This window comes from Malurus melanocephalus, unplaced genomic scaffold (genome assembly GCF_030028575.1).
Source record: "Malurus melanocephalus ecotype Western Australia unplaced genomic scaffold, MMel_1.1 scaffold_177, whole genome shotgun sequence".
Lineage (NCBI taxonomy): Eukaryota > Metazoa > Chordata > Aves > Passeriformes > Maluridae > Malurus > Malurus melanocephalus.
This window is the reverse complement of record NW_026623409.1, coordinates 950,486-962,780: the sequence shown is the minus strand read 5'-3', so window position 1 is coordinate 962,780 and position 12,295 is coordinate 950,486. Positions and strand designations below refer to the sequence as shown.

Below are 12,295 nucleotides of genomic sequence, written 5' to 3'. Positions count from 1 at the left end.
TCACCCATACCGCCTTTCCCTCCGCACCCGCCCGGCCTCCTGCGAGAGGGGCCAGGGCTCCCTCTGCAGCGACCATTTCCCTCAACGACTCATCAAGCACTTCCCCAAGGATACTGCCAGCGTGTTGTTTCTGTTTTCTTCACCCATTTAAAGTATCCGTTTAGAAGTTTAGAAGCTGAAAAGCGCAAAGGTGCAAGGTAAGMGCAAAAAGAAGTGGTGGTGCTGATAAAAGAGGAGCGCGTTCATGCATAGTTTTGCGCTCCCTATTGACCTTACACCCACTTGAAAGCGCAAACAGACAATGGAGGCTTCGGCTGCATTCCCACATCACCAGTTTTCACTTACATGAGGAGAGCAGGCTGCCCACGGAGGTCRTGGAGTCTCCCTCTCCGGAGACATTCYAAACCCACSTGGAYTTGTTTCTGTGTCACCTGCTGGAGGTGACCCTGTGGCAGGGTGTTGGGACTGGATGATTTCCAGGGGTCCCTTCCAGCCTTTACAATCTGTGAATCTGTGATAYTCCTGAAGGCATTGAACAGGCACAGCAGAGGTTTGGTAATCAGTTTTATTTACTCAAACTAGACTGTGCTAATACAGAAAGTACCATGTTTTACAGCAGTCACAGTGCCCAACTCTGGAAACAGTCATATTACATCAGGACAGCACCTACACATACCTGGCAGAATTTATAGAAAACATTTTATACAGACGTGGTCAGTCTGTTACTTTAACATTTGTTTATCTAAGCAGTCACACAGTGACATCAATTATATCTTATACCCCTCTGTACATCAAGAGAAAAAAATACACTGTAGAGAAGATAAGCCAAAGCTCAGTGATTTGACATCTTCCAAGTTGTCAATTTTTCCTTATGCCCCAYAGGCTAACTGCAGGGGTTGCCAAGTACCATGAAAATAAATACTGTTACAAAAGCTTCCAGTTTTGTATTGGATTGTCAAAGCTGTGGGGAGAAAAAACCAAAAAACCACAAGAGGGCAAGTCTGTTCCTCTGGGGTTTAACAGACAAACAAAACCACAGAACAAATGTGCTAGTACTCAAAGGATTTCTGATTTTACTGGACATGACACCAAGGCCAAGATGGACACAAAAGCCAGTGAAAAAGGTAATTTTAAAACGCTTGGAGACATCAAAATAAAATGAATTGTTTAAAAACCTCTTGGTTACAGCTAACCACTTCACCTATTACGATCACTAGACATTGAAAGGAGGAAGCTATGATTGTTTGATAGAGATCCTTTGCTGAATGTTGTCTCCAGSCCTAGGCTGCCTTTTGGACTTACACTTAAAAACATGGAAGGAGTTAAAAAAATACTACTTTTCTTTCTTTGCTAACTATATAAAYAGGAACAGGAACTCCATAGCCTCAGATAGGTTGGGCTTTAAACCATTAGGAGAAGTAGCAGAGAAAAAGGTTTAGCCTTAAGAGTTTTAAGTTTACCTCACATCTAACAAATCTAGTCATCTGCACAAGCTTTAAAAACAGAGGGCCTGATCCTGCAGCCTTTAGTCCTCAAAAAGCAACAGGTGCCAAAACTCATGAAGCTGGCCTTTTTCTTTTAAAAAGATCAATAAACTGGACGTGAAGCACAAATTTGCATGAAGCACTGCATGACAATTATAGAAAGATAATTACTAAATCTGCAAAAACTTCAGCATGTACTCAAGCTATACATACAAAGACAAGTTACCAATGTCAGTGTGTCTTCAGGCTGCAAATTTTGTCTAATGGTGTACTGTAGATGCACAGCAAACTCATCTTCTCTTGGTAAACAGAGAAACTGCTGATCAGCACAGTGTGGAGAGGTATCTAAATCAAAGTGAATGGCCAAGCAAATGGAGAGTTATTCTATGCAGAATTTATTTTCTCTGCTTTAATAGAAGCTTCAATCTCCTCCATGATTGGCACMGGTCCTGCATAGTTATTAGTTTCAATAGCTTCTAATTTCTCCTGGTAATCACTTGGCAAGCCATTCTGTTTTGCACCCATGCAGATAACCTATAATTAAAAGGGGGGAAAAAAAAGTCTTCAGTAATAGAAAGGACAGACTCCTCCARACAATCACTTGTATAGGAAGTTACCCAGAGAATTAACTTCAAACAGCTCTATTTACACCTAAGGATAGCCAAAGGCTTCTGGGAGACCATAGAAGACCAGAACATCATGAACAAAATTACTCTGAAAAGGCTTTTAACTACTGCTTAGATTCTGATGTGTTACTAAAGTGCACAAGACTCTGTAATTAAGCTATTATTCATTTATTCTCTTCTTTCTTCTAGAGAGGATGATAATTATGTTTTAAACCTTTAGCCAGCTTTAGTGTCACACCTGAGTGAGAAGCAATGTATATTACTGAAGTTACTTTTAAAACTAAGCTGTTCAAATCCAAAGGACAACAATGAGTACCTAGACAGGGTAYAGGAGAAACAGAAACAGACCCTTAGTGAAAAAGCACAGATTCCTTAGTTTGTAACTGCAGCTTTCCTTCMAATATACAAAATAAACTGAAGTACTGGTGTGGAAGAAAAGATGTGACAGAAAGGAAAAGAAGAAGCTGTAGGAATATGGCTTGAAGGAGACACCAGCAAGCTTGCATATAAAAATGAAAATTCTAAATATGTTTTCATGCATTTAACAGGATGCATTTCAAGGATGAGGTGTCAATCCTTGCCACATTTCTGCCACAAAAAGTCCGTAACAGTAGATGGATGTAGTTCAATCATTGTGTGCTGATGCAGACACCTTTTAAGTTTTTATCTTTCCTGCCTGGTTAACGTGAACAAAAAAAAAGCTGAGGGCAGAGGAGAAGAACAGAACTAACAACTGCTCCCGAGAGGACCAGGAGGGAATGGTAAAGTTGCCAATAGTGCAGGTCTGCTCTTGCAGCATACCAATGAGAGCTGACACATACCAATGTGAGCTGACACACAGCAGCAGACTACGTATTAACTCCCTGAAAAGCCCTGAAGATCTGCCTTGCCACGAGGTGTGTTTGCAGGGAGGTTTGTGGAATAGCAGAGCCTGCTTTCTAAGTCCTCTCTTGAGCAGTCCCACAGCAGCTGACCTTAGCTGTGCTCCTGGAAGCCGATTCATAGGAGTGAGTTCCTCAGCTATGAGAAGGCGGCACACCTGGGATTTAGCAGGGTCACGCCTGTTTCTTTCCTTTAGGTAGAAGCAGCCAGCTGCAGTGATGTCTGTGTCCCAGCACCAACAGCTGCACCAGTCAGACACGCAGCCACACCACCCCAGCCTAGGCCTGCACAAGTTCTCACAAGCTAAGCAGGTCAGTCCTGCTGCGTGACTGGATCATGTGTCTCTACAGAGTCAGCATTGCAGAGCAGTGTTGAAACACTTCTGCCTCACCAGCCGTCAAGGGGGAGTCCTGCAGTGCTCTGCAGTGCTGCTGGAGTCCYGTGATGTACTGATGATGCATCTGGGAAAAGGCAGCAGGTGGACTCCTGTATTAAGTGATAGCAGGTACTTCCCAAGACAATAAGGATAATCCACATCCTTGAACCTACAAGCGAGGTGCTGTATTTTCTCCACACCAGCTTTCCTCTGTCCTTTTAGTGGAGCATATTAATTTTTCAGAGAATTGCTGCATATATGTGAMCAACATCCTACAGAAATCTTTGTGTCAATTGTAACTAACTCACGAGTTAAATAGGGGCTTCACGTAAGGCATAACTAAAGCAAAAAACTCAAACTGTTTTAGTAGCCCTGTAAGAGTTAGCAATCTTCTGTGAGCATTATTACGTAGTACATTGCACAAGGACTGTTGTACATTTCCAGTAGTCATGCCTTCCATTCCATTGTAATTCAAGTAYTTATTAAATAGCACAGAATTACTGAATTAGAATTTTCTGCCAAAATTAAAGTGATGCAATACCTACCTTTTTATACTGTGGAGAAGGRGGACCAGAGACATAGTCCCTCATTTGGTAGCTTCGACAGGTCAGTACCTGGCCTGCTTGAGTGTGGACATTAACTTCTATTGGGACGTAAATGCCATCCTCAACTCCCTCTTGCCTGTAAAGGACATACATATTCCTTTCATGTAAAATAACAAATACATCTTTCAAACCAACCATGCAATTAAACACACAGATTTATTATAACAGAATTCAAGGCAGGACACTGGTCTTTGTWAAAGAAAAACAAATAAAGCAAAACATCATTCAGTACTTTTGTGCAARCCTGTTTCATATAAAAAATAAATTTCTAGAGAAGCAGCAGCATTTATTTTTATAATTTCAGCTCTGTAAGAAGTGACTCAGGGTTAACTTGCATAGTTAGAAAGAGAATACTCCTAAACTAATTACTGTGGAAGACAGGTAGTCTGAAAAGAGAAATACAAGCAAGATTATCAGAATTAATGAGSCAGACACATGTTCATTACCTGCCACTCAGATAAACAACTGCTAAGTTTTATCTTGCCCATTGTGTTACATTTTAATAAGGGGAAACTCGCACAACTTGTGCAATGTACTTTACAATGAATAATCAAAGACACCTTTTAACTTGCACAAGACATATACAGCAGTTATATACTGTAGGTCAGGGCAAAAAGCTTTTTTTTTTTTTTTTTTATTAGCAAAATCATGCTTAGGAAAACAAAAACTCAAAACCAAGGCTACTTATAATCCTTAACCACTGGTATTTAGCCACCAATAAAAATCTGAGGAAGTCATAAGAAGTAAATGAAAAACTTAAGCAACACAAAAGACTTTATAGCACAATTACTTTAGATGTACTTTAGCTACAAGTCATAACATGTTTTTAACCCTGTTTGTCCAATAAAAATTTGACAACTCATCTTTTTTTCAAAGACTTTCTACCATTTCAAGTTATTTAACATACATAATGTGGGCCATGTTAGGTGAGTAACTAGGTTAAGTGCAAGTACAGACTGGAAGCTAACTGGAGAGTCTTCAACAGACTATAAAATAAGTCACATGGTTGCATGAAAGCAAGAAAACTGTTTAACAACATCCATTGCTAGATTCTGTGTGGAAAAGTCATTATTTAGTCTGTAACTTATAGATTTGTGAAGTGGCTATGGGACCAAAAATGAATTTGAAGCCAAAGAGTTCAGCCATCTAAGCAAAAGGTTCCCCTCCCATATTTGTTTTCTATATATTACATTGTTTTATTAGTATTACAACTAATTACATGCAGCATCAATTACATATTCCCTCCTCTGCTTCTGGATAACAAAGCACAGACTACTTTACCCAGATTAGGAGGGAGAAAATAAAAAGGGGTTGAGTATTTATTTTCTTTTTTTTTTTTTTTTTTTTTTTTTTTTTTGATACCTGGTAATTTCAGGCAATAACTTGGTTGAGAACCTACAGATATAACAGCTTGCATGCAGCCAAAGAATCCCAAGGAACATGTGCAAGCTCATTTGAGTTGGTTAGGAGCAATGCTTAGAAGAGAACTATTGACTATCACTATGAAAGCCAAGAACACATCCCATTTCCTTCCAGTTCACCTCCATGGCACCAGTGAGGCAGCTGTGAAAAAGTACTCTGTAGTGCTAGTGTGCATGCTGCAGTTTTTGGTGATGTTACAGCACTCAAGTCTCTAGCACCTTAGCAAGCAGGTTTATACTAGGGATTTGGAATCCTACACTATGTCAACTATAAGAAGTATGTAAACACTTCTAGAAGCCAAAATACAAAATACTGTCCCATGGAGGGGGAACATGGTGCTCCTACCAAAAGCAGATGCTGTCATACTTAGGAAGTTTACACTTTAGGATAGCACAGTAAATCAGGAGATTTCAGTAAAGGTCAGCAGAAGGGGGTTAGGACATTTAAGTGTCACTGTAAGCAACAGCAGTGCTTTTGCTGAGCAGGAACTCAGCAGATCATAAAGCAGGGACATGTGAAGTTGTCCCCAACCACAAGCATGCCAACTAGATGCCATGCCCTCTTGCTTGGGACTAACACACCCAGTGAGGACTACAGTGCTGAGAGTGGCCATTCCCAWAATGTGCTAACAGAATTTGGGCAAGTTTCTGTTGTATTTCAGGCTCACCACAGGCAATGAAAAGCACATTGGAAACAAGTTTCAGGGCCAGCATTGTAAGGACATGYTTACACAGTGAAATTGCAACAGTACCAGAGGCAAGAGAACGGTATCAAGGTAGTGCTTTCACTGGGTTTACTATGCTCTGCTTCCTGGTCCTCACTAGCCCAGATGTCTGCTGGAAGTGACAGTGATGAACTGCTCTCAAGAAATGATCCTTGTGTACCAGAAGCACCATGCTGTACAGGCACATCTCAGAAGATGCAACAAGCATACAGCAGCAGACAAAGTCTGGAGATTACATTCTAAGTCCTGTCTCAGACTCTGCAAGAAGTCATGCCATTCCTTGCTTTGTTCACCCAGCTGGTCTCCCAGACTTCAGCCTAGGAGCAACTTGCTCAGGTGCCTTGAACCTCTCTTAAGTTACCAGTTAGAGTAGAACTTTCTCCACCATGCATTCTAAAGGTGCAGTCAGGCTCTCCYATTCAAAGGGGGAAAAATAACACCCGAGCTCCCTGCTTGGATGTTCCTCAAGCTCACAAATTTAAATCCTTAGAAGAGAAGACATGTTAAATAACCTCCTCAGAAGGTCCCTTTTCCTGTATTAAAGATCTCCTTCTCTTCTGCAGTCTTGTCCTCATCCCTTCCTTTTCTGCAACAACTGGAGTCTACAGATGTATATAGACAAAAATTTATGTCACTCTCAAACAAAATTCTCACAAAAGTAATGGAAAAAAATGCCATAGGACAAACAYAGATTTTAGAATAATTTAAGAGACAGGAAATTAGGAAATGAGGTTAAAAAAGCCAAAGGAACCTGACCAATATATTAGCTTCAACTAAAGGTCCACAGATGGTTAAAATACCCATAAAAGTAGCTTTAGCTTGAAAATGAACCCATTTTAATCACAGAAGTRTCAGAAGTCAATACCGATACTGTGAAATGGAATGCACATATTAAAATCGAAAGCATCTTCTTGATTCCAACACCAAAGCTTCCWCACAGCTCTTTACCAAAATTTAACTACTACTTTTCAATARKTCTCTAAAGTAGTAGAAGACAGCARAAGTTAAGTCACCTACTTATCCAGSGAACTTAAATTGCAAGTGTTCATTTTCCACACTATTCCCCATACTTCGTCGCCAGGGCTCTGAGCAATGGTAGCTGTACCTCCATGCCAGACRGAACTTATCCTGCCTTGATGATGGCCAAACTCGAGCTTAAAATCCTGCAAATGAAAGCAACACRGAGAATCAATTTCCACTTAAGGTAAGGGCTGATGGCTATTCTTGACAAGACAAAGCAGCCAAAGGACAGTAGTACATGTAGCCAGCTGGAGATGCAGAAGGAAATACAGGATTCCATTTCCCATCTCATGAGGGGCTGAAATCAGCCTTTTCCACCTCCCTATGAGAAAGAGCAGCCTTGGGACAAAGAGGAGAGAGGTTGGGCATAGAGCACTACTGATAAAAGTCTTGGCCTGCAGAGACTGGACTGAATCCAAATGCAGAAGTAGTCTGGCCTAAGCAGGTGACAATTTGTAGCAGTGAGAAGGGAATGGAGGCGACCCTTTCTCAGGAGTAGCMCACATACCCAATTCTGCAGTGCTGAAGAAAAGTCAGCTTGACTTRTGTCMAWSYKGRCAGTGACAGGRTTGCTGATCTGCTTCCCACTGGACAATCTGAAGGGTCCTTGGCTGAGGTGTGCCATGAAGGAGAGAAGTGATTACTCCCCTCTCATTCCCACCAAAAGACATGGGTACCTTGTGCCAATTCCTTCCCTATCCATGAGGTTGTAAGACTTAAATGTTACTATGCAAGATACAAGAAAATAGTAAGGGTAAAGAAGTCTACAAGATGGTGAGCTTTGGGTCCTGTCCTCATACAGTAATAAATATAATCCCTTGTATTTTACAGTGTTTTGTGGCATCTTTTCACTCAGTTGGAACAGTCTTGGGTATTTTTAAGTCAAGGCATATRACTCMTTCTGTGAGATTATTCAGGTTTTTRCAAGYAGAAATTATTTTAGAAATAAAGTATCACTTTCTCTTACAAGTAATATCAAATATTACTATMTATGAAAAAAAAGAATAATGAATTCAATGTTTTCAGTGTAATTTCTCACCTGACTCAATACACTCAGTATCCTCTCCTACTTATTAGCCAGTCTGTGGCTCCTTCCCTAGCACTGCAGAAGGGGGAAAAAACATTCCAAACCACTGTGCTTTAAGGAAGACTACCTGCTTAACAACAGAAAAAATAAAATCCAAACCTATGCAGCCCCACAGCTTTGTGTATTTTTTATGATCATGCTCTTGAAGCTACAATTCTTATTTGAAACATACACACATGCATATTAATATTCCCTTTGAGACACATCACTTTCTTGTAATATGTCCAAATAGCTAGAAGAAAAAGATTGCAAAATATGAAGCAGTTGGAAGCTTACACAAAGAAAAGCAGCACTTAAAAGACCRATCAATTTTTGTGTCTGTGTGTGACAATCAGCACCCTGGCAAAACCACTCTGTTTACTCCCTCAATAGAGTCATCTTCCTCCCCTATAAAATATCCCCTATTAAATTAATTTCACTTGAAAAAGGTTTACTCAGATGCGCCAAGTTATTTTCACACAAGTAAAAATCCAGTCAAGTCACAGACTGGAGTTACAGATGAGGACAAGTGATTGTAAGGCAGGAAAAAAAAAAAAAAGGAGGAGAAAACAAAAAGGGGAAAAAAACCCCATCAATTTTTACTTTATTCCTCCAGTTACATTTTCTTGGACCTGACCTGCAATGAAGAGCTGCAAGGAGCTGTATAAAATTATCAGGCACCTAAAAAGGGCAACAGACTGCATAGAAACAGTAGAAACAGCACAGTTAGCTCTGGTTCTGTAAGCAGGAAACTCAAGTTCTACACCATGTGTGGAACTGCATCAGACACTGCTGGGAAGATGGGAAAAAACACACTAGATACTTTCTTGGAACAAGAGATTGGGCTTTGGTCCTTCTTCTAAGTACCAGTGTAATACCCTTTTTGTRCTTGTTACACATCCCATTTCTTTACAGCTTTTGGCTGAAGATTAACAAAGCTTTAAAAAGTAAAATTAGAGGGAAGTTTGGCTAAAGTTTAACTAAAGTTTTAACTTTAGTTGAGGATCCAAACCACTCTGACTACAGGCTGTTTCTCCTTTTTTGAAGCCCAAGTGACACCATCACAGAGCAATTCATAGGAATCAGTTCCAACCTTCCTGCAGTCCCTCACTCCTTAACATCAGAGATTTTTCAGTTGGAAGCGAGGCAGTGAAGCCACCCGGTGTCGGCAGGGAACATAGCAATCGATCAAAGGCTGGCTCCAGAGAAGCCAGAGCTTAATCGCCCGCTCTTGAACAGCCAGCCTGCAGTGGGACAAGAGGTGCTTACCGGCTAACCTGGAGATCGACCTGAGAGCTGGGAGWGCTGAAGAAGCTTGCTTTTATCCTAAGATAAACACACAATACTACAGCCTTTCTCCCTGCTTCCAAAGGTGTGATCCTACAAGGTGCAGTGCTCTCAACACCTTCAGTAGAGGGGTAGCTGTAAGTGCCTCTTGCTTTATAGGAGCAGGCCTTAGCTGCCAGGTCGATAGTCCCAAGAGACACCAAGTATCTGACTATGGGGAGTTTATTAATGACAAGTTTTTGGAACTTCTCCATACACTGTAACATAGATAATTTCCTGCCAGTTACCCCAAGAGAACCTTCAAGTCATCTTTAAGTAGTATCAATTGATGCTCCGCTTCTCCAAGCATGAGTTGTATAGATCTGTATATCAAACAGCTTCAACGACCACAAACTCGTGTTTCCAAGCCTACACTAAAGCCAAGCTGATACAATGGTATTTAATAACCCTGCCGGGGAGGGAACTGCCTTGTAGGATGTGTGAAGGTGTCAGCTACAGATGTGCAGTGCTGGGTAAAAGCTCAGGGAGAGCTCCTTGCCTGAACCCAGCATGGCCAAAAGGAAGGAGTGATTTTCTTTTTTTTTTTTTTTTTTTTTTTTTTAAAACTGCCAGAAGCTTGTCCCATAAATCCAGCTGAGCACCTGGAATTATAGCATGGTTTGGGTTGGAAGGAACCTTAAAGATCTTCTAGTTCCAACCCCACGCCATGGGCAGGGATACCTTGCACTAGATCAGGTTGCTCAGAGCCCCATCCAGCCTGGTCTTGAACATTGCCAGGGATGGGACATTCATAACTTCTCTGGGCAGCCTGTTCCAGTGGTCACAGTAAAGAATTTATTGCTACTTTACGTTTCAAAGTCTGTAGTACTTTACACGCAGGGCCATGGGTCATGGCTGGCAGCCTGGTAGGTTAAGCCCTGTCAGATAACCCCGCAGCAGTGGGACTACCACAAACACTCCTTCTGCTGCAGACAGCCCTGGCAACTGGGTCAGAATCACAGGATAGTCAGGGTTGGAAGGGACCTCCTGAGATCATCTGTCCAAGCCCCCTGCCAAGGCAGAGTCACCTCGAGCAGGTGACACGGAAGTGCGTCCAGGAGGGTTTGGAATGTCTCCAGAGACTCCACGGCCTCCCTGGACACCCTGCTCCAGTGCTCTGCCACCCTCAATGCAAAGTTCTTCCTCACGTCGAGGTGAAACTTCTCGCGTTTTAGTTTATGTATGTCCACCACTCCTTGTCCTGTCACTGGGCACCACGGTAAAGAACCCGGCACCATCTCTTGACGAGGTCCCCCCACGCCAGATCCGTGCTGGGGCCTCTCCCGTGGGAGAGACGGACGGACGGGCTGCAGCACCTGACCCCACGCAGCCGCGGGGACACGCGGCTCCTCGGGGACACTCGGACTCCCTGGAGGACATTCGGGCTCCCTGGGGGACACTCGGGCTCCCTGGGGGACACTCGGGCTCCCTGGGGGACGTTCGGGCTCCCTGGGGGACAATCGAGCTCCCTGAGGTACAATCGGGCTCCCTGGGGTACACTCGGGCTCCTTGGGGGCCACTCGGGCTCTCTGGGGTACAATCGGGCTCCCTGGGGTACAATCGGGATCCCTGGGGGACACTCGGGCTCCCTGTGGGACACTCGGACTCTCTGGGGGACACTCGGGCTCCCTGTGGGACAATCGGGCTCCCTGGGGTACAATCGGGCTCCCTGAGGGACACTCGGGCTCCCCGCCCCCGCCGCCCCCCGCACGCACCTGCAGGCGCGCCAGGGCGCAGAGCGTGGCCGAGGGGTTGCGCAGCAGCAGCCGCTGCCGCAGCAGGTTGCTGCCGTACGCGTAGTACAGGAACCAGCAGCCGCTCTCGCCACCCGGCTCCATCGGCCCGGCCCGGCCCGGCCCCGCCGCCGCTTTAACACCGCCCTCCCGCCCCGCCTTCCCCCGCGCTTCCGCCGCCGAGGGGAGCCGGCGCCGAGCGGGGCCGTGACGCAGGAGCGGCGGGAGCGCTGTGGGACGCGTGAGGCGGGATCCGGCGGGGCAGCGCCGGGGGCGAGGATCCAGCCGGGGGCGAGGATCCAGCCGGGGGCGAGGATCCAGTCGGGGGCGAGGATCCAGCCGGGAGCAGGGATCCAGCCGGGAGCAGGGACAGCGCTGTCCCGGGGTCCCCGCCGCTGGCAGGACTGTGGGGCCCAGGAGCTTCTCCGTCCAGCCGGGAGCAGGGACAGCGCTGGCCCGGGATCCCCGCCGCTGGCAGGGCTGTGGGGCCCAGGAGCTTCTCCGTCCAGCCGGGAGCAGGGACAGCGCTGGGCCGGGATCCCCGCCGCTGGCAGGGCTGTGGGGCCCAGGCGCGCAAACCCAGCCCTGCGATCAGGGCCTCCCCGTTCGCCAAGCATCTCACTTAGCTCGTAGCATTTAAGCATCAGGTGGAGCAGCATGGAAAAGAACACAGGTTTTAGGAGAAAACACTCACCATGCTCAAAATCTGCATGCTTTTTTTGAATGAAAAATCACTGCAGCTGTTGAAACTCTTGAGTGTTGAGAAAAAAAAATAGCTTATTTGTTTATTTATTTATTTATTTATTTATTTATTTATTTATTTTTGTGTTAAATATTGGAAGTTTCAGTAATTTAAAAAGTGTTAAGAAAAGCTGGTTGGGTTGTTTTTTTTTTTTAAGAATGTAATTTTGATGCGGAAGAATAACAATTGCTATGACCTTCATTATAATCCCTGTATTAAGATTTTCTGTTCAGAAGGAAATGTCTACCTCAGCTCACGAGGGGCAGGTCACAGCAAGGCCAAACAGGTA

General features: G+C 44.2%; 1 protein-coding gene across 1 annotated transcript; it reads right to left on the bottom strand.

Moving 5' to 3' along the window:
* Nucleotides 1–551: 551 nt before the first annotated feature.
* GGCT (gamma-glutamylcyclotransferase) lies at nt 552–11,388 on the bottom strand. The gene is made up of 4 exons (XM_057372698.1): nt 11,247–11,388; nt 7,137–7,282; nt 3,914–4,049; nt 552–2,018 (listed from the first exon to the last, which is right to left on the bottom strand). Exons 1-4 carry the CDS (start codon nt 11,367–11,369, stop codon nt 1,869–1,871), a joined length of 555 nt encoding a protein of 184 aa, XP_057228681.1. The 5' UTR covers nt 11,370–11,388; the 3' UTR covers nt 552–1,868.
* Between the last annotated feature and the right edge of the window lie 907 nt (nt 11,389–12,295).